Source organism: Mugil cephalus, chromosome 8 (assembly GCF_022458985.1).
Source record: "Mugil cephalus isolate CIBA_MC_2020 chromosome 8, CIBA_Mcephalus_1.1, whole genome shotgun sequence".
NCBI classification, from domain to species: Eukaryota; Metazoa; Chordata; class Actinopteri; order Mugiliformes; family Mugilidae; genus Mugil; species Mugil cephalus.
In genome coordinates this window covers 19999700-20022287 of record NC_061777.1, presented here as the reverse complement: position 1 = coordinate 20022287, position 22588 = coordinate 19999700, and the positions used below count along the sequence as shown (strand labels likewise).

Genomic DNA, 22588 nt, shown 5'->3' with positions numbered 1-22588 from the left:
TATTTATTGCTCATAGGCTGAAAAAGCTACACTTAACATTTGAATGCAGAATTGTAATAATGCAAAACCCAGAGACTTTACTGACTGTTCAGAACAGTATTTAGAACTGAAGTGAAAAAGAGAGAAAGTTGGAAGTTTTCACACGCAGTGAAAGAAGCACTCTGATCTTTTACTTACGCAAAGTAGAAATACCACAGACTCTTAAAATCCAGAGTTAAATCAATCTAATGTATGAGTTAATAATATTTATTACACACAAAAATGAACTCTGACATTATTGGTTTATGTTGAATCTTTAACATGAAAATGGATTAGCTGAGGTAACAATGTGAAAAAGAAAAGAACCTGAATCTGAAGAAAAGAATCTACTGTGGTCAGATTAGTGGAGTAAAGTACAATATTTTGCTCAGTAATATAGTTCAGTCAAAGTAGAAAGCAGCCTTAAATTAAAATCGTGTAAGGCGTAAAAGGAGCTTCAGCATGAACACTAGCGTTCACATTTTTTTTTAATGAATTTTCCGGCTGTTGCAAATAGTTGCTGAATTGTTTATTCATAGTTTAGTTATTTATACCTTTATCTCTTACCTTATTACCTCCTAATTTGCACGTTAGAATTCTGCGTTAAGAGCAGATTTGAATAAATGTCAGGCTTTACTAAAGAAACACCCACTCATCCAGACGGCATTAATTTGATGATCGTTGAAAGTAAATGGTTCCTGTAGAAGTGTGTTTTATAGTCAGTGTTGCCCACCACCAAAACGCTCTAGGTCTAACAAATGTGCTGAAGGCATTTGTTTGTGACCTACAATCTCATTTATTTATTTATTTGGCGATCGCTGGAAACGTGTGCGGCCGTTGGCTGAACTCATAATCACGCAGGTGCGTGGTCACGTGCTCCTGGACACTCAAACGGTGTTCCTTCAAGTCAGTAAGTCTGTAGGCTCCCTAAAAACAGTGCTAAGGTAGACTTTTAGAGTCGTTTTTAACAGTTTTAACGGACTTTTACTTTTGTGTGTGCTAACTCCAGGTCTGCTGGCTAACATTTATCTCATGTTAGTCTTCCTAGCAGTAGCCTATAACTGGGGCTTTTTTTTGCCTTTTCTTTTTCAGCGCAGAGCACAGTGATGTGATCCCTGCTTCGAGGTCAGTACACTGATGGACACCAGCAAGTGTTTTTGTTGTGTTCATATGTTTAATTCTTTCTGATGTCAATACAATACTGTGTTTATCTTTGCAACTGTATTTAAGAAACAGACGTAGCTTTTTATCAAGTTTAAAGGTGAAAAGAGGTATGTAATACTTCATTCATGAGAGAACATCACACTAGAATCTCTTAATGAGTCTAAATGATAAAACTATTATCATTTAGGTCAGAGACTGATGCAGTTGTTACACCAGTCATATTCATGAAAGAAGAAAGATTCTTCTTCCAAGCTGCAACATTAAGAAGGAAACAAAACCCTTTTAGATGCAGGTGTAAGCTTGAAGCGATGCGGAAGTTGAGAAAAGTCAGTATGATTTTTATTTATGCTTTTGCACTTTTACTCAAACCAGTGTGCGTGCTATACGAGATGCGTCTCTGACCTTAAAATGATAGGACTGAATAGCGTAGTACACTAGAGTGGTTGGTCTAAATGGAATAGAAGCTGACAGGGGCTAAAAATTCACCAGCTAGCCCTCTATTGTGCAGTGGCTTTGGAACACGCTACCCTGGATGACCCAGCAGCAGCTGAACTGTAACTCATGACTGGACCATTGGATATTGCAGTGTTGCTAGTCTGCATTTGCATTATAGTCCACAGCTATTGTTGGAACAATAAAATGTTAAAATCTAGGCCAGTAAAGCAGACATTTTAGCAGCGGTTTACTTTTCCACATGCATGCAACGCAGTGATCCTCACGACAAAATCAAAAGAGTTTATGACGAAATAAAGAAAGAAGAAACAACCCTAACCTGCAAAGCATACGTGCTCTAAAATGGAGTTGAAGGTGGTCTTATAGCTTTATGCATTTCCTGTGCCAGCTGTGCAGTCTTTTCAGCCTGTGTGCAGTAATCCAACATCCATTATTATGTAACTCTGCTGAATACAGATATTTATAATCTCAACATGCAGGAGTTATGACATCACCCGGCGCTGCTGACCATGACAAGCGTTTGGGAAAGCATGCAAACTGTTCTGTCATGGTAGGTTATTGCTTGTTGCAAGCAGGAATGACGAGGAATGTGATGTGACTGATGCGCGGCTTAACTTGATATCTGTTTTTATTGTGCCAGGGGACAATGGGCTGTCAGAAGACTTGCAAGGTGGATAAACTCCTGAGGCAGAATCAGAGGGAGGTACCGTGGAGCCAGAGACAGAGGTTGACCGCGGCAAAGAAGAGCAGCCGGATGAGGGGCGCAGATAAGGTGAGCGTGGTGTTCGTTAAGCTCTTGATGAATAAGTTTTGATTTAGCCGTGTATGAAGACATGGCATGATCAGCAGTTGTTGATGCCTGCAGCCACAGTCTGACCTCGCAGTGCACTCCTCAGCCAAGGCTCCTCACTGTCTCCGAGGCTCATCATTGGCAAATTTAACCGAGTGTGGCACTCATTATGATATGGTTACACTGTATTTACTGTGAGTGTCGTTCGCTCGTTTACGAAGAGATTATCTGACATGCCATTATGTAATATTTACTAAATGAAATAAACCACAACATACACAGTGTCTGCGCTGCACTTGTGCAGCCTTGATACGTATTTTATTGTAGTTTCTAAACATAGGTGCCCACGCATCTACTTGTAGTTATTCTGCTAAATTCCTAAGCATAAAATGACACACTCAAAGCAGGTTAAAAGAACATTATTGTCAGGAATTCAAATAAACTAGACACGATGCACCACATTACATTCTGTAATGATTGTACTGCTACCACTTCTTTTGGCAGTGCTTTACTGCCGACGATAGAAGGCACAGAGTCAGTTAAAGAGAATATAACTGATTTGAGAAGCACTGTTCAGTCTTTCATATCGTACAGAAATTAGGTTACAAATCTAAATGCAATTCCCAGTGTGTAAAATAAAGCTTGTTTTCTAAATATCCAGAGTGGCTCGTAACCCTACCCATGCGCAGATTAACAGCCTGCCTTCACAGGATGGCGTGTGCATTTGTATCACTGGTGTGTGTGAGACCTTGGGGATGCGTGAATGGGTGATGAACAGCAGTGGGAAGGAAACTGTTGCGGTGGCGACTGTTGTGACTTGTGGTACACTGGGACCACCTTGTAGCCGCAGCAGCTGGGGTCGTTTCTGTATTCCCTGGGCCTGGTTTTGGGCAAACGCGCAGTGCAAAGTAACTGGTTATCCTCATAGCTAGAGGATACAAATCGTACAGTCTTGCCAGAACTTTGTTGTGACACTCGTTTTTATTGGCACCCCACCTTCTCAGTGGGTTGCATCACTGCTGTTCACAAAATTGAACTGCTTGCTTGATTAAATTAAATGATCACTGCAGCTGTAGTCGTTTGCTTGTAGGGATAATAAGAGAGGAGAATGGGAAACTCACCTTGCTCCTTCATAGTCATTTAGTCCCCGTCATGTTTAGATAGATTTGATGTAAAAGGAAGAGGTGTGCACATGCTCAATGGAGGTTGTAGTTCATACTTTACAGACAATCAGCAGGAGGCAGGGTAGGACTTTCTGTACACGATACATCAGAACCAATGGCCTGTAACAACTCAGACTAGTGTTTATGTTAGGCTCTGAAATTGGGACGAAGAACGCTTTAGTTGCCTATACCTTTCGGGGTCACGATGTACAAATTATTAATCCTGTCCTTATACAGATATTGTCTGACAGCATCATGCGCTAGCTTAGCTTTTCGTGTTGTTTTTGTTGTGGCTCATGCAGTTTTTTTTTTTTTCTCGCTGTGCAGAACTCTTCTCCAAAGGAAATGCCAAAACAGTTGTTCACACCTTCAGACATGTCTCAGTCAGCTGAGGGAAGACAGGCTTGGAGCCCCTGTTCTGACTTCTGACATCGCTTGACAGCTGTCTGCACAGGTTTGGTTCCCTGTGACATTCTAAAGTAGGCAGGCGCCCACTGAATCATTATTTAAAGAATAAAACATACTAGCGCAAGATCACTGCGTACGTCGCTGCCCTACCTAGAAAATGCCGCGGCTTAGACAGAATTCGCAGCAGGCCTGTGAAAAAAAGCGATTTTTATGTAAGTGTTCTGTCAGTCTTTTGTCTTCCTCGCTTGACTTTATTTGACCTGTGCAGCTTGGATGTGAAAGCAGCAAAATTATACTACTAAATTCCCACTTTAACTGAGACGTTTAACCAGCCTTTATTACAATTACACCCACGCATAACAATACAATCACGCCTTTAAACACGGATTTGTTGTTAGATAGATTAAAGAAGTTGGAGTGATAATTGAATCATGCTGTGCGCTACAGATTACTGATGCACAGTGAAGTTGCCCATAGCGGCTGATGTTACAGTGAAAACATCAGGCGTGCTTCCTGTTTATTGTCAGAGCTCAGCACCTACATATGCAGTGTTTACACAGCAGGTGAAGGACATGGGTGGGAACATTTGACATCAATCCTGTGCGATGTTGCTGCGCCTTAAGTCTTTAACAGATGCTGTGCAATATGTGCTCTCAATTAGGTTAGCCAGGAGGGTCCCACTGGAGGGGGGGGGGGGAAGGCTCTAAACAGAGGCACGGAGCTGCTGTGGTTGCGAGGCATCCACGCTGAGGAAAGCGTATCTGTTTTGGGCCCTGTTCCTCCTCTCTCCCACAACAGAGTGCAGCGCCACTGTCAGCCACAGAGGGCAGCCACACTGCACAGCAGGTGCTGCTCTCCTCCACATCTCCCTATAGTGAAAAAGACCCAGGATGGCCCAAATAATCCCCTTTAATACCCTTCTGGACTTGATTTCTGATCTGTGATTGGAGGGTAATGGTGTTGCCGCTGTTTGTGATAGCTGATTGGTTTGTCCCCCGTTCAGTGAGCGAGGGTTTGTCAAGCCGAAGCCTCTGGATAGCCTCTGTGGCATAATGACCCGTGACGAGGCACGGCACAGAGTCCCCATGTCGGCTTGTAAAAAGAAAAAAAAACACAGCTGAGAGGTACTGCTGCAAAACTGGGAGCACAGACCAACGGGGATGCCAAAGAACCTCACATGACCTTGCCAGCTTCGATCATGGCCGCTCGTCGGCTGGTGGTTAGGTGAGCAGGCAGTGCAACGGAGCGAGTTGCTGGAAGCGTTTATTGACAGGATTGTCTGTGACTGCTGAGAACAGGACGCAGAATGACCAGTTCTGATTAAAGAGCACCAAAGACATCCTGGAGAGGGAGCGCTGCTCGGTGCTGCTGCGCACTGCACTGCCTCTGCACCCCTGTGTGCTCGTGTCTGTGTGACTAAGCTTGTGTATGTGTGTGAGGGAGAAAGTGAGAGGGAGAGAGGGAGAGAGCAAGGGGGCGTGTTGATGTGTGTGCTCTGCTGCACAGCCACGGTAGTGTGAGCTGAATGATGCTCGCTGGCCGTCTCCCTCTCTCTCTTTCTCTCCCTCCCTCCCTCTCTCTCTCCTTCTCCCTGCGCTGCTTGGCTGTGCCTCTTTCTGCCGAGCACTGATGAACCATTTTATGCTACATAGCTGCCATAGCCATCGTCCTGGTCCCGCCGCCGGCTGCTTTTCTGTCCTACCAGCACAGTAGGAAACACCTGCCATTTCATCGGTCCTTTCTAAGGTAGTGTACCGTCTGCTGTCTGCTGTCAGCCGTGTGTGTTTTCCTAAGCCAAGGCTTGTTGTACTGACTGCAGGTTCCCTCTGCTGCTGCTGCTGCCGCCGCTGCTGCTGCTGCTGGAGGGATAAGGATGATCATAACATGTCTTAGTGTCTCAAGATACTGGAAAAGCATTCTGATGTCTGGTGACACACTCGCAGCTCTCTGCCCTTGCATGTATTTATTGGGAGACGGATCAGTCGGCTTTGAGCTGTTCTGCACAGGAGTGAGGGTTTGACAGCGCAGTGAAGAGCCAGAGGACATCAGACATCATTTGCATGCACTGAGGATTCATTGTCAGATTCCTGTGTTGTTTCAGTTTCGTGTCCGGTTGGAAAACATTCTGCAGCGCGTTTAAAGAATACCTCCATTAGGAACGCGGGGTTTATCGTCAGCGTGTGATATAACATGATTTCTGACGTGGACCCTGGTTCCGGTTGCTACTGCCATGCCTGTCAGAAGATGTTTTTGGTATGCAGGGGACATGTGTCAGTTTTAAGTGGAGATGAAATGACATGAAGTTACGTCTCGGAACTGGGGATATGAATGGTAATTGCAGATGAGCAGTTCTCGGAAATTGGTCAGTCTGCTTGAATGGATTTTATCAATACATTTGTGCAGATTATTCATTGACTATGATCCACATCAGGCTGTTAAGACGACAGCGGACCCTGCATGACTGGTGCGTTTATTCGCCTTGTTTGTGTGTGTGCGTCTGAATACCGTGTGTTTTAAGGAGATTAATAAATATATAAATGTTTCTTCCTCTGTGCTGTGGCTTAAGAGCTCAGTTTGCAGTGAAACAATATCCTATAGGTGGCAGTCACGAGAGCAGATGGGGGCACGGGTAACAGACAGTGAAGGCTGAACTGTGATTTTCAGTGTGAGAAAATATGTTGTCTACGTATGCGCGTGGATGCACAGGCATGACAAGCCTCCCAAGGTCACTCATTTGAAGAGCTTCCATAATTAGGACTGTCAGTCTCGCTTCACACCCCCGGATATGAGAGAGTACTCTGACGCCAAACTCTCATTCATGCCGTAGCTCCCCCTGCCCACCTTGACAAGGCAGCGTGGCCATTCATCATTTCACTGGTTATCCCTGAGCTGCCAGCCAGCGACTTTTATCTCACTATGCGCCGACGACAAGTATTCATATTTCTAGCCCACATTTGTTTGCTCTCCGCTGAGTTTATTGCAAGAGGACGGTGTAATTGGTGGTGGAGTGTTCAAGAAGGGACGTTTTTTAAATCCAGCTCTGAGTAAAAAAAAATAAAAATATGTGCATGGACACTAATTGGTGTCTCTTTCTGCATAGGGAACATAAAATGCCAATACAGGTTCATTATTTTCTGCTCCTTTCAGCTGCGATCCACATGCGTTTTTATTTATGACAGATAACTGGACTGTCTGGACTGTCTCCTGCCCCCTGGAGTTTTAACTCTTTGATCATACATTAGACGCAGACCCATTCTTTGATCACAGCAGCATTTAAATGTGGACCCTCCCTTCCTTTTCTTGATCTGTATAAATGTGGTACGTTGCCACTGTTCTGGGTCAGCTTGGCTCCCCAGACCCACACCATATACCAGTTAACACCACACTACAGCAAACTTTGGAATAATGGCTTTTAGTCATTTCACACAGGACGTTTACCCTGATTTACAAAAACAAGTTAGTTCGCTTGTTGTTGGTCAGTAGAGCTGAGGTGGTGAAGAGTCCTAAATTTCGGTTGTTTCATCGTCGTAAGTGGCTTCTTTTGCGTACAAGTATACATTAGAACCACATTATGCTCTGCCAGAGATGAAGTGCAGAGTTATTTAAATCTTTTGTGACAGACAGATGAGTGATGCAGTCATGCACCTGAGCACCTGAGTGGCACGGAGTTCAATTAGTTTTCAATCAAATGGCTCTGACTGGTTGTATAACTATCCAGTTGCATACTGAAGTATTTTTGTCTCTGCATCAGTTGAAACACGCCCCATAGTGAAACCCAAATCAGGCTCATATTCTCATAAGAACTGAGTCGAGCTATGCCAGGCTAATTTAAAATAGCTTTAAATCTGAAAAATAATCAGACATGTCTCTGACATTTTTGTTGGGTGTTGTACACTGATACACTACACAAAAATATATTTTTCCATACAGAACCATGCAGTCTGGCTGGCCGGTGAAGCTTTATGATGTGGATGTAGCACCGTATGTGTGTTGTGTATTTGTTTGGTGGATGAGTTGAATGGTATTACCCGTAGTTAGAAATGGGCTGAGGTGGCAAACATGGCTGCTCAATGGAGGATGTAGCAGTGTGAGAAGGGCATGGCTCAGCATGGTCCAGAGTGACTGAAGCTAGGCTGTAGTAACAGCTGGAACGCTGCTGCTGCTGGCGCCTGGATGTGGCCTGGATAAAGCACGTGACCCTGCCACAGTGTGAGGCATTAGTGATATGAACAGCAGGGTCCACGGCCGCTGTTACATAACACCATCTTCACTGGGAAATCTCTGTAAAGATGCCTCCGGGGGACTCTGGGACAGCGGAGTGAAAGTGCATTATCATTGCCAGCAACCACATGACTTTCTCTGATTGTTAGGCCTTGCATGACAAAGCAAGCGTGTGTCCATTGTGTGCGCGGAGGGTATTTTCATGTGACGACAGATCTACACACACGTTATGTGCCCTATAATCCTCTAGAGTCTATCCGCTCTATACACATGCTCATTTGTGGATTTGTGGACATATTCTTGCCTATAAATGTATATGTGCTTACATACGTATTTACACTTGAGTGTTGAAGTCTATATATATTTTTTTGTCATATATGCATATGTATGTTAACTTACACCACATGTTGTTTTACGCCATAGCTCCAGTGTAATGCAAGATGTGCCAGCTGTCGTCATGTCGGTTCGACTGACTGATGTGGTGGGGACTGGCTGCTGACATCGGTGGAGGTCAGGGGAGGGTAGCCTGTAATCACTTCGGGAATCTGGCTCATTCATAATTGATTGTTCCTGGAGTTGATCAGGGCTGTCCGCTCTGTGAGATGGACACTGCTTTAGTGTAAACGTAGATAAGATCCCCCAGATCTCGGTTGTTTGTCGTTAGGGTGATGTTATTCTATAACTCCAGTTCATAGATGTGACAGAATACTATTTGTTGTTCACTGGTGAGGCTGAAGGCCCCGCCCTTGGTGTTACAGACGGAGCTCTGTGCACTGTGCTCCAGGGAGCGGCTTTAGAAGAGATTGTATACCCGTGCCCTGAACTATGCCTCGCCACAGTCACAGTTCTTCATGACTTGGCTTTTGCCTTGGCATGCAGTGTGAATTGGAGTAGGATCATACTTACACATTTATGTTCACATCTTGCGGATTATTATAGCGAGCAGGATGAATCTGACCATAGCTTTGAGTGGCACAGCAAAGTGTCTGAATATTTCTATCTATGAGAGACTGCAGTTTTCAGGATTTTGTTGTTTTGTTTTTTTTTTTGTTTACCCTTTAATTATTAGACATTACTGAGGTTTGGTTGTTGTTGAAGAAAAAAATATTTAATTAAACTCCTGAAAGCCTGTGACCTCATATGGGGACTTTGGGTTTTAGGCTTTATTGCAGCTTATTCTGCTTCATTTAAACCCCTTGTCCTCATTAGTGGACGCTTTAGTCTACCATCTAGTGGTAGCAAAGGGTCAATACACTAGTCTGCGTATTAACATAGCGGATTCATTCTACAGACAATGACAGGACAGAAGTGGACGAGGTAGAAAACATCAATTTTATGTTCAAAACTTATTTATTTATTCTAATTAACGTTTCTAGTTTGATACGACACACAAATTTAACAAATTTTATCAATCGTAACGATCTACAGCATCACTAATTAGCAAGTACTTGTTTGAGGACGTCGGGACTTCATTGTTTTGTCATGTGTCATTTGTCCATGTTCAGGTATTAAAATAAACATTTTTATATTTTGTTACACATTTGGTACAAATTGTAATATAAATCATAAAATAATCCCAGTGTCCACATATGAGGACATTGTTTTTTTCAAAAATTCCTACTTCCTGTTCAAAGATCATGCTTAGATTTTATACATTTTAGGTCCTACTAATCCCAAATACTGAGGATAAATGAAAAACACAGACAAAATAAACGCTCAGGTCTCAGGAGGCTAAAATTAAATTTCCATTCCGCAAAATGGAAAGGATGTTAAACACTGTGTGAATTGACTTAGTTTACTCTGTACAACGGTAATGATGTAATATAACACACCGTTTATTAGTGTGAGTTAGCTTAATATTTGTGGATTGAAATTAATATTAAACACAGGTGTTAATGTACAAATGTACCGAAGGTGACAGTAAAGGTAGTCCTGTAGTAAATGCACACAGACGGTACATGAAGACAAATGGGAAACAACTCATCTTGCACACCAACATTTAGCATTAGTCTGGCTTGGCAACCAAACATGAAGTCAATACATGAAACGTAATATTTACTGATTTTTGTGTGTCTCTCTTGTCTGTCAGTAGGTCTGTGTTTGCAGGCAGCTCAGTGAGGCAGAGGGCCGTCTAGATCTGTTTTGAAAGGTAGACGATCACGTCTGGGGGGGGTGGGGGGGGGCATGATTATGAGGATCTTGCTGAAATCCACAGGCAGTGATGATTATTTGTCAGGATTTGCTTTGTAATAAAAAGGCTTATCTCCACAGGTCAGTCACGATCTCTGCCTTTCTGCCTATAGGTTTTACTGACTCTGTCCGCTCTGTACTGAAAATTTTCAAGCAAATTATGTCAAGTTTTATGTTAAAGTTTAATTAAACCCAAGTACATTTTCAGTCTGGTCATACAGGCCTTGCTCTGGCTGCTTTATTCAGCTTACATCTGAAAACAGGAACTTCTTTGTGGAACACCATGTCCACCATGTCCGTGTCCTTTACACGCTCCACTCTGTGTATTGTCCACCATGCTGTTGGTTAATTGCACACCCTTTGATAACATATTATTGGCAGGCACTGCTACAGACACTCTGTGCCAGTCAGTACAAGGCACGCTTGGTGTTTCTACACCACGTTTAATGCTGAGAGTGATTAATGGGATGCTAATATGCTCTAAGTTAATACTATGTCTTTATGTGGGTATGTAATTGATTCTAACGTCCCGATCATGAGGAATTTCACACAGCTTGGTTGTGCAGTCTGTTCTACAACGCAGTGAGTCCCTTGTTGCCGTGATTCATCTTTGTTAACTTCAGGGTAGGTTTCTTGGTTTTGTGTTATAGGTCTCTGTGGGGCTTTTAAGGTCGTGATGTCAGATCCGCTGCCTCCACGCTGGCCCGTCAATTAACAGGGGGCTCGGGATAACTGCATGAAGAAGCTGTAATAAGGTGAATTGGATTAGCTTTGCCCTGACTGAAATGAATTAAAGAGGCTGTCGTGACATGTGGACTCCTAAACTGATTCATTATACCTGCTCAGCCAAATATATCTAATATCCTGTGTTATATTCAGATGCCAACAATCCAGGAGTACAATGCAGCATGAGATTGTGCTAATGACTATATGTGGGGATATTAATTAGGCTTCAAAACTGATTAATTATAAATATATAAATGTAATGGTTTTAATATAGATGCTTACAATCATTCCTGGCAATTATCGCAAATAAAGAAATATGGAATGCTCTGATTCTCTGCCCGTGGTTGAACAGACTAATCATAGTTAAAATGAATTTGTTCCAGGCTTTTGGACTGATCAAAACAACCAACTTGAAACCATTATTGTAGAAAATCTAATCTAAGTTCCCTGAAACCTAATTTTAGGATGAACACAGTTAATTTACTTTGTGAAGCAGATATATTCTCTAAGTGCGGACCAGTCAGCGTCTCGTAAAGAACAGCGATGAGCATGGTTTGTTTGTTGGTTTGTTTTGTTCTAGAAGGACCCTTTTTCACCAATTTTAAGGACAAAGCTGGCAACTCTACACTGATTGCTTGTTAACGCTCGACTGTTATGTTTAGCCTGTAGATACATGGTAATGACTTATCCAATTAATGGCCAAAATTTTTTAAACAGAGCGACTTCTCAGATGCAGATGTAGCTACCCATCTAACGTATCAGATTAATTGTTAATGTCTTTTTGAGGAACAAGCATTTCTTTGAAATCATTACAGCTTTTAATCATATTAAGTTTTTTTGTCCCCTGCTATGCCTATGTAAGGATTATGTATCGGGGAAATACCTAAGCCAGGGTGTGGATTTTAGCAGACTTGAGAGGGGACCTTCTGACCACCTATGAAAGTTGAGATGGAGAAACTACACGGCTTTAAGAGTCATGCCTTGTGGCAGGGGTTCGGGGCAGGACAGAGCCAGCCTGTGTCCAGATGTCTGTTTGTGTTAGGGAGGTTCTTGCACTGCCTCCTGCCATGAGAAACAAACACTAATTGCCCATTGGCCCCGGGTTGGAGATGTGCAGCTGGGGACATGTAGCTAAAAATAAAACTGCTTGTTCCTATGAGTGGCGGGCACACGGCACCATAGCATTAGTATGCAGCACTAAAGCATGGCATGGACAAAAAAGGTCATCTTCTGGCCAGGGCCACAAATGTCAGGGTGGGGTACAAAGCGGCGCCAACATGGGGCGGTGAACTGCAAGCAGCACCTCAGGCTTCATCCCCATACGGACCAACCTACTGAACCATTGTCCTCTGCCTGAACACATGCAGGAAAATGTCACATGGGAACCGCTAAGCCAGTGTCATGACATCCTGTGTTTTGTTTGTTGGCCCAGAAGCATCCACGCTTGTTCCGTGGAGCCTTTCCCTCCATTCAGGGATGGTCCTCCATGCTTGAGTCGAGTTACAGCTCTCCCTCTATGACACAAAAGCAGCATCTGGTTCCACCTGACTGGATCCATGAATAATTTAATAGGGGGCATTATTATTTCCAGCCAGCTCCACTGGCTTGGCAATAACAAGCAGTTTAGGTAGTGCTATCAGCGTTGCTGGTTAAGTGGTTGAACATGGAGGGAGGATGTTATTTTACCTTGTTGCCCTCTTATACTTATGTGGGTTTGTAAGTATCTGGTTGAATGAGTGCTGAAGTGTTAATTTTTATTGATGAACTAAGTAACTTGTTGTCTGCAGACTTTGAAATGTAAATAAACAGAGCTATTAATAGAGCTTAATAATATAATTAAGGCTTATCCAATCAAATTATACAAACCTGTTTTGCTGTGAACATGATTGCCTACATACCGCTTAAAAGACCTGGTGCAGAGATTAGGTAAATTTGTGTATGAAAAATCAATGACTGCTTTATACGTCTGACTTTACAGTAGGTGTTGGATAACTGCATATAAAGCGACAGACAGGCATCAGTGAAACTGCAACAGCAAAACACATGGAGGGGATTTAAATGGTGCTAGTGCTGACTTTAATTTACGGGTTTGCAACATGCGTTGCTGGAAAAGAGACAAACAGTTTTAGAAATACAGATTCAACACGCCTGAAATGCTGGACTTAAGTCAACAAACGGAATTTATGAGCCAGTGCGGAAATCGCCTGTGAGACTGTTTGATCAGTATGCACACGCCATACCCAGAGTTCCTCTACACGTGAAAAGTATTAACCCCAATAAGGATATTTGGGCAATAAAATCATTTCCTTGTGCTTTTTTAGGCCGCCAGTGGAAATGCAGCTTAGCTGACTATTATACTGCTCCATCAATGACTTTTGACATAGAAAATTAACAAGCACCACCCATTAACACTTTTTAATTTGCTTTTGTTATATATATATATATATATATCCCAATCTTTTTAGCGTGTGATATTTTTGCATCTGAATTTCTCACCATGCCTTTTTTTTCTTTGAAAAGTGAGAAAGTTAAGTTAAAAGCAGTGTTGGAAGTGTGCTGGAAGCAGCAGGTGGGCAGGTTGTTACTTTCTTCTTTCTATTGTCAAACTGAACCTGTGAAGATCAATGAAGGGACAACACATTCTGTTTTCACTGTGCGAGTGTAGCTGTTAGCTGCTTTTCCCACTCAGCCCTCCTGCTGGCAGTGAGCAGCCACTCACCTACACTTACAGATAGAGTGCTAGCAGATTCCATGACCAGTGGGATGTAGCAGCACTGGTGAGAGGTTGTTTGGATTACAGTAAGTTAGCCGAACACTACATGATCAAATGATCCAACTCTGCATACTGATGTTGAAACATCTAAGACACTACACAGTAGGTTATATATTAAAATGACTGAAAAGATTTGATCACTCCATCTTTGTGTTCTTTTCCTGCCTCCCACTACCTCTGCAGGTGAGGAATGAAGTCTTGCCCCTCCACTGCTTGGACAGCTTTTGTCTTCTAGAGGACAACAGCGGAGTGTCGCGACTCAGCTCAGACACCCTGAGCCACCAAAGGCTACAACAGAAGTTACTGGTGAGTCCTGTGTGTGAAAGGGAGATAAAGGCTTGTTGATACTGCACTTGGCATGGGCCATTAAAGACGGTAGAAGACTGCTGGGGAGGCATTCGCTTTCAGCAGTTTCTGGCTTAAATTATCTTCTCCCTGCTTTGGATTGTGAACTTGTGAACCATGAATTATTTTTCCTCTAGTTGTTTAAAATGAGCTGTTCTCACTTCTCCTTCACGTTCATTTAGAGTCAGCACTGGGAGTAATTGGGGTCAACGTGGCACTTTTCTGGGTATTCCATGACTGCTGACTACGTCAGGGAAGAGTCAGGAGACAATTCATCACTTAAGTTAAACCCCACGTTCATCTGATCTCTGTCGACAGGTTTTCAGCAGACTGGCACAACATGCTTTTAAGTCGCAAAAATATATTTATTAAACATGTGTGTGCTCATGAATAATAAGCTATTATTATTTCTTGAAACAATTAACATTTCAATATTTAGTATCCGTTTTGTGAGTGGTTGGGAGGATGCTAATAGTACGGTCAATACTGTATATAATAAAGTCTGGGGAAAGCCATAGGGCCTCAGTCTAGATACCTTAACAATTTTTAATACTTTTAGCCTTTCACTTAATATTATTGTTACACCTAATCTATTTTTTAGATTTTCCCACCTGTGGCCCTACTGCTTATTTGATATAGTACTTCAGTTTTATAAACATTTGAATGCAACGATGAATCTCACCAAAAATAAATGACATGTTGTCACTTAACAATCTGAATCCAACCTTTATTGCGAGCACAGCAAAGCTGAACTAAAATATTAACACAAAGTGACTGTTCTGTTTTTCCAATAATTGACATGTACCACCAAGGAATACTGCGTTTGGTTTAATTAATTTATACCTGCTCACTGTAATTATTCCTGGAGTGAGTAAACCCGTTAACCGCTGTTGAAAGTGCTGTGGACAATAAACAGCAGGTTTCCTGAGCGAAGCCGGCTTCCTCTTCCTCAGGCTTCCTTCAGGCTGCGATCTCACAGCAGAAGCTGCTTGTAATTCCCCCGGCTTCCCCTGACGTCTGTGGTTCAATATGAATGAGCTCCATCGATTAGACCTCAGTGTGGTGCTTGTGCGACGAGGATGAGTCGTGCGTGCGTGTGTGTGTGTGTGTGTGTGTGTATACGTGCAATCACGGGGGCTGCTGGCTGTCTCTCCTGTCACTCCTCAGCACTTACCAGACGCTTGTTTTTCACAGAGGGTGATGTTATGGGTGACATCTTTTGCCCGAACCATAAACTGAAGCTTTGTTATTAACAGCTTCCTCTTGCACACTGTTGATTGCCACTTTTGCCTAGTGATTGTGTTGGTAACAATGAGTACTTAAGAAACAACCAAATCTGTGTCAGATTTCTCTTGCTCCTTAGTTTTGATTTGGATGCGGTTCTCAAACATGCAGGAGCACAGATGTTATCACATGCCTTTCACAAGCTTCAGCGTGGCCTTCCTGTGTTAAAGGGTGCGAGGTTAGCACTGCTGACTGTGATAGTTTACATAATGAGGGTGGTGTGAGCATTTATTTTTAAATTCCCCGCCTGCTTGTGACAGGGCTACTTGATAATTAGCTTGTCAACTTGTCTTTAGGGCTCGCCAGTCATTTCAGTCACATGCTGTAGCAATTTCAAAGCAGCCGAATGCAATTTGTTAATAGCGGAATATAAATGAATTTGCTAGAATCCGCAAAAAAGGTACCAAATCCCCAGAGATACTCTAACATTTCTGTGTAAACTATATTTAATACTAAATTTGCCTGCTTACATTAACCAGATGTTTAATGTGGCGTCTTTTCAGTTCTGTTTCATGATTATAACATCCTTGAGCAAGGTGTGGTGACACAAAAGGACTTCCCTCGTACATGGTTGCTGGGAAACAAGTGCTTTTGAAGTGAACACGGATCCTATCACATCATTAGTTGGTGGGTTTTTTTTTACCACTCAGTCAACAGAGACATGGACTGGGAGGAACTGGATAATGGCGAAGGGGTGGGTGGGCTGGAGGCTGTGTTGTTATAGTTCCCTCAAGTGGAAAAAGAGACGATTATGAATCCTGAAATATTGCCGTAGGATCGGTAATTACCCACTCCGCATCGTCCTGCGTAAGACATAGTGAAGTGGTAATGAAAAACTGACCGAGCATGTGGCAGTTTTGCAGCAAGCTTCATTAGCCTGCAGCTCTGTTATCTTCTGATGGAGATGCAATCAACAAACTGCACATACCGTCTTCCTGAGGTACACAGCTGTCTCCATCCATTACAGCTTTCTGTCTTACGCGGCACTCGTGTTTTCTTGTGCGAAACCTTGATAAAAGTCACTTTACCCCAGAGTACCATTTTTTTAGGTTTGTTTCTTTTTCTAGACTTACAAATTGGTGCTGAAAAGGGAATTTCACAGATCGTGTGTTATGGTTGTTATTCTGCAAAAGTTGACAATTTTCCTCTGTTACAGCACTTTGTAGTGTATGACTGCACTTTTTAGGATCAATGTTACTGGGAGAAGGAGGAAGCAATGCTCAGTCTTCAGTCGCTTTCCTGCCTTTAAATTCAGTAATACTGTAGTCGCAGTTCCATCACATTTAGGTATAAGATGCAGCTTGGTACTTTATATTTTCGGGATGAGCCAACTCGTACTGTGCTCTTTGCTCTGCTGCCAAGTAAATGCAACCATTTCATATTACCAGAACAGACATTTTAAGCCAGTCAACTCGTTTTCCGCACTTTGTGAGAGGTGAGAGACATTTTTTTCGCAGCTGTTCTCAGGAATGCCAGAGCAACAAGCGACATCTGTGGCCAAAAGCGACAGCTAGGTGACACTGGGCCGGATTTCTTGAAGCTGTTTCACCACCATCAAAGTGAACTAAAGACGGAGCGTCTTTAAGAAAGCTCCTGTTGTTTTAGTTTTACCTTTGTTTTAGAACTATCTATATTACTTACTACAAGCTGCTGGTCACACCAGACAAAAAGTGATGTGTCTGAGTATAATAAGGCATTTTATTGTTCAAGTATTCAGGTTTAGTTTGCAAGTGCAGAGTATGTTATATCTTGTTTAAATTGTCTCCAAACCCCTAAAGGAAAGGCTTCAGAGGTGGAGTGCCTGTCTCTTTGTGATGGCAGTGAAACATCTACTTGTGCGCTCTCTTGCAGGCGTAAACTTCGGAGGTAATTGGGAATCTTTCCGGGGTGTCAAGAACGAAAACATGCACATCCATCAAAGGTTGGCCAAAGCCAACATTTTTCAGTACTGACTGCACATTTGATAGGCGTGAGTCGCACAAACAGATGTGCTGTTTAAAGGGGAGAAAATTTACTGATTTACTGCCTGATGCCCTTATGTGATGTTTGGCACTGCAGCTCTCTTAAAACCTTTGGGGAAAAAAGTCTGTCTTCATATCAGACAGTTTTTTTTTTCTTCCTGTGGCCGGAATGCACCTCTTGCATATTGATAAGTGATCTGCCTCTGGGAGTGTCTCATTGTCACACCTGAGATGAAAAGGGGCAAGGCTTATTGGGACGTGAGCAGTTTCCTCTTGGTTAACTCCTACTCTCATAACTATTCATGACTGGGAGCAGACCTACAGGCAGGCCTGCAGCTTTACTCGAGCTGTGCTCAGTTAGTGAATCATCAGGCCAAGACTATTTCTGTCACTCAGAAATTTGCACCACATAGACTGGAAAAAAAAATCACAGTGACATTGTCGCATCGACTTATTATGGACCAGCTACTGTTTAATACCTACAGTACTTGCTGATGAAAACTCACCGTCTATACAGTGGCACAGGATGTAACATGAGCCAAACGAGTGCAGATATGTAGTTCTGTGATTCATTTCTGTGTGCGAGTGTATTTTTGTGCAGGAATTGATGTGGGAGGCCCCTGCGCTGGGGGCCAACCTCATGTTTACATCACTTGTAATGAAATTAGAGCCGCGTGGCACCCACACTACAGGCCTCCACTGATCCTCTAATTCAATTACTCCCCTTATTAACGCTCAGATGCTGCCGGCTGACCCGGGACCGCACGCTGCCTTTGCTACACACCATTCACTCAGCAGTCCTTTCTGCTTGTCCAGTGGACTCACTAGTTGTTTCACCAGTATTCAGGGATCATGTACATTTCGCTAGTGTGTTTGTTTGACTACAGCAGCCCCAATTCTCCACTACAGTGACAGCAAATACTGTAGCATTTGTGAGAAACTGTTCTATGACTGGAGAACGTCGCAGTGATTATTTGTATTATCAACTGATTTATTGAAGGAACAAGGCACTATGTAATGCAAACATAGGCTATGGGCCCAAGTTTATCCGTAACCCTTTACTCACCTGCTTTTTTTTTTTTTACAGTGCAGGATAGATATGAAAATTATGTGAAAATGCCAGGTGGAAACCAGGGACAGTCTCATGCAAAATTCTGCATTGAAAATGGTCAAGAGGGGTTTTTACATTTTATTCATTCGTAGTAAATAATGAACAAATTTAACATTCAAAATGTGCCTCCTTCTCTGCTAAACACACAACAAGACTGCAGGTTTTAAAGAGACTTTATACAATAACGACCTAATGACTCCAGTTATTTGTCCAAAATGCATTTCCTCTGAGACCATTTTTTTCAATAATTCAATAATTAATTATTCTGACACTGAATTTGCCAAAAATTTAAAAGTGAACCGTTGAACATGTTACGCTGTATTGACATTACTTCATATTTCAGTTTCACATTCAGCTACTTGCTTCATGTGATCAGTGCAGAAAGAAATGTGGATCTCGCCGTTGTTTAATCTCCTCACTGAGATACTTGAACGTAAACTGTAAGACTGTGTTGATGTTGGAACGACGCCCGTTGCATCTCGGGCTATAACAGGTCTGCGAAGAGCTGGCGGGATGTGTGGCATGACTTAACGCACAGGGTGTCTGCCGCCAGCGCGCACGGAGACATGGGCAAAAATACACACAAACACACATGCATGCGCAGCGCTGGATGTAGGCAGTGGTTTTTACCCCAGCCGATAACGGTCCACTTATGATGGTGTGATAACGTTGATCACAACCTTATCAGAGAGAGCAGGTAGAGCCAGAAAGAGTCCTTTTCAGTCTCCTCCTTTCTGGGCCTGCTGACACCAGCCACCTTCATCTACAGCCCGGCCTGATATGATAGCCGTGGGCTTTGGCATTGCACTGCTCTCCTTAGTCATTCAGCAGTGGCGCAATGACACAAAAGAAAAAGAAAATGCTGCAAAACATGTAGATTTAAGATAAAAGCATTCAAAGCCAGTGAAATAAAAATATGTAGCGCTTTGATAGTGTGTTATTATGTCGAGCTAAAAGCAGCTATATTAAAAATAGCAGTAGAAACATTGCTTGGTATAACAGATTAAATGCTCAGGGAAGTGTCTGAAGTTAAGCCGGTTAATGGGTTTATCACAGGTTTGCAGAATCCCCTGTCTTTTGACCCGCTTGAGTGCATGCATGATACAACGAGGCTCAATCATCTCATGCCCACATTCAGGAATCCAAAGCTCAATCTCTGCCAAGTTTCCCAATCTCCAGCCACTGCATTGAGTTTATTAAATTTTCAATCTGCTACAGGCTCTCTTTCTTGCCGCTCAGGATGAATGTGCCCTTTTAATAATGTAACCGGTTTTAACAAGATCGTAAAATGTTCATCTAACTTTCATAAGCTCTGTTAGCGAAGTGACAAATTCACATGATGGCACGAATCGCTTTGTCCGTCAGCTTGAGCAACGAGAACATTTATTTTGTTTTCATTTGCTTCGGCCCTGTGTCGTGTTAAGCCAAAGTTTACAGCGGCCCCGGGGAGCAGGTTGCTAGTTTGTCACCCCTGCGGCTCTGAAATAGAGGTTGGTCATGATATAGGAGATTTAGATTGGCCTTCTGGTAACTGATAGTGCTGTACTGAACCCTCCCCTTCTCCTCTGCCTCATCTATAATGTACACGAGTTACACAGGCCTAATCTCTCAGAACGCGGCCTCTCTTCAGACGCAGTGTGTGGCACATAATGGCTTTAATAAATCTATTTATGGCTGATGAGCTCTCTCTGTTTTCACCCTCTTTAATACAGTTTATAGTTCAGTTACATTATTTTTGTTAGGGCAGGGTCACGAATGCAGTGGTTTAGTTCAGCATGTCTGTTTCGCCCTCTTAGGCATTTGTTGGAGTAATGTGACCTTCATGGGGAGATTAAAATATGTAGCAGGCATGCATTGATTTTTGGACAGGCCGCTGGTATTTATGGACTCAGCTAGTGCATAAATATTGATACTCTCCTCTCCTAAAGAATGATCTGACTCTGTGTATCGGTGTGTTTCTGCACTCCTGTGCCAACTGAGAAAAAGAAAAATGTATAAAACGGCAAAAAAGAATAATTGGTAGCACATGTGTTTTGGTAACCTAAATCTGCCGGTGACCCAGCAGCAGCTTAATAAGGTCATTCCTCTTATGTGGTGGCTAATTACAATGCCCATTATTGAAATCCCCGAGCTGCACTGTCAAGTACTAGAGCAGTTTAAAGTGACAGTTCATACCTAAGAAAAAAAAAAAACCTTATCTTTTTACAGTGTGCTCTTCATCAGATTCTCAACAAGTATTAGATTGAATGAAATCTGACCCATGTATTGTCATAAAATAAATCTGGCCCATGTTTTCATTTAAAGAAAACTTAAACTTAATTCGTCCAATGCTTTCGTTTCGGGCTTAAAACAATAGCCTTGTAAAACCAAAACAGTGTGAAACGCCATTGTGGCAAACTGTGGTGAATATTTTTACAAATTTCTGCCTCCTGGGATCTATATATCATCACTGTAAAAAATTCTAGTAAAAAACTCATGAGTTGGTTCAAGTTATCTGTTCGATTTACAATTTGTATATTTTTAATAGCCTAAATTTAGTTTAACATAATAGCAATAATATTAGTTAATATCAAGATTTTATTTCATTTTTTTATTTTACTCTGCACTCGTGTAAATATTGAACACACCAAGTTTCCAACAAATTATGTTTGGACGAGGCAAGAGCTTTCATGGACGAGGCCATCTAGTTTTCCGACTTCTGTAACTGGAACGCCGTCATTCCCAGATCTGACCTCCAAGTTAAATGGAACGCACCATTAATACAGTTCTTCCTTAAATATTTCACTACTTTTTTTTTTCAACATTATGTACAAGTGTACCATGTTTTACATTCTCTGTGTAATTGTGCTTAATTTCTGTATTAGATCGGTGCTGAAGACCAGTGATGACTCCTAGCATTTCTATATAGATATAGACGGGGGAGCTGACTTGTGAACTGTCCACTGACAGTGTCAGTAAAGCTGTGACTAACTGTGTCTGGAATGGTGTCTGGTTATAGTACCCCGCCATAACCCTCTCTTGCTTCCTCAAATTCCTCCTCTGTCTCGATCAGGAATGCTTGTTCATCTGAGCATTTTGTTCGGTAGTTGTTGACTGTTGAGCACAGACTCCTGCTCCTCGCTGCATTTGAGATGATGCCCCCTTTGAGGTTTTCTTCTTAACAGGCACTTTAGTATAAGTGTGAGGGCCAAGTGGTCCTGACAGGCTGACTTAGGATGACTCACACTACTGACATGACTTTTTGTCCAATGAGTTCACTTGAAAAAGGTTATTTTCTGGGTCATTTACTTAAATTGCATTTACTTCCTTCTCTCTCTCTCTCTCTCTCTCTCTGTATCTCTTAGCAGTTGATGTCTTGGGTATCACACAGTTTTCCAGTGAAATGAGAAACAGCCCGGGGAAATCCGGTCCGACTATTAAAGCAAAATCAGAGCGAATAAACATCCACTATATCTTGTTGTGTATTGCATCCAGAAAATATAGCAAGGACCCACTTTCACACTCCCTGAGCTGCAACCAACTTAAAGTCTGACAGAGGTTTTACAAAGGTAAATATGGCACTGAGCCAATAACCAGGGACTGAATTATTGCTCTTGTGTAGTGAAGAAGACATAGCCTTCCAGACTACCAGTCAAAAGTTTGGACACACCGTCTCATTGAATTGATTGAGAAGTGATGTGTTCGAGACGAGTTCATATTCATTTACTGTGTCAGACCTTGCTTATCTTTTAGAGTCTGCGGTGGTGTATTATTGGGCTGCTGCAGCTTCGGCTACACGCAGTAATTTAATCAGCAGGGTTGGATATCAGCATTCGTTCCAGCTGAACTTCAGGCTCAGGTTGCAGACCTATGTTGCGAACTCCAAATTCTGCGAAGATCGGTCCGTCTATCTCGCCACCTCGCCGGCAGTCCAGACAGACTTTTGTGGAGACCAAGACCCATCAGCGGTTACCTGAGTGTGGCCTGGATATGAGGGAACTA

At 42.5% G+C, this 22588-nt stretch overlaps 1 protein-coding gene across 22 annotated transcripts in view; it reads left to right on the top strand.

The window, feature by feature from the left end:
• The first annotated feature begins 2281 nt into the window (after positions 1 to 2281).
• rimbp2b (RIMS binding protein 2b) overlaps positions 2282 to 22588 on the top strand; it is a 73442-nt gene continuing 53135 nt past the window's right edge. For 21 of the 22 annotated variants that reach the window (XR_007113244.1, XM_047591746.1, XM_047591745.1 and 18 more), the window contains exons 1-2: positions 2282 to 2407; positions 14090 to 14212. Coding sequence is in view for 20 of the 22 variants with exons in the window: in XM_047591746.1 (XP_047447702.1) it covers positions 2282 to 2407; positions 14090 to 14212 (249 nt within the window). In the remaining 2 variants the exon portion in view is untranslated. Of the gene's footprint in view, positions 2408 to 5713; positions 5743 to 14089; positions 14213 to 22588 lie in introns of those variants that run through there. The other variant, XM_047591753.1, reaches the window with a different exon arrangement.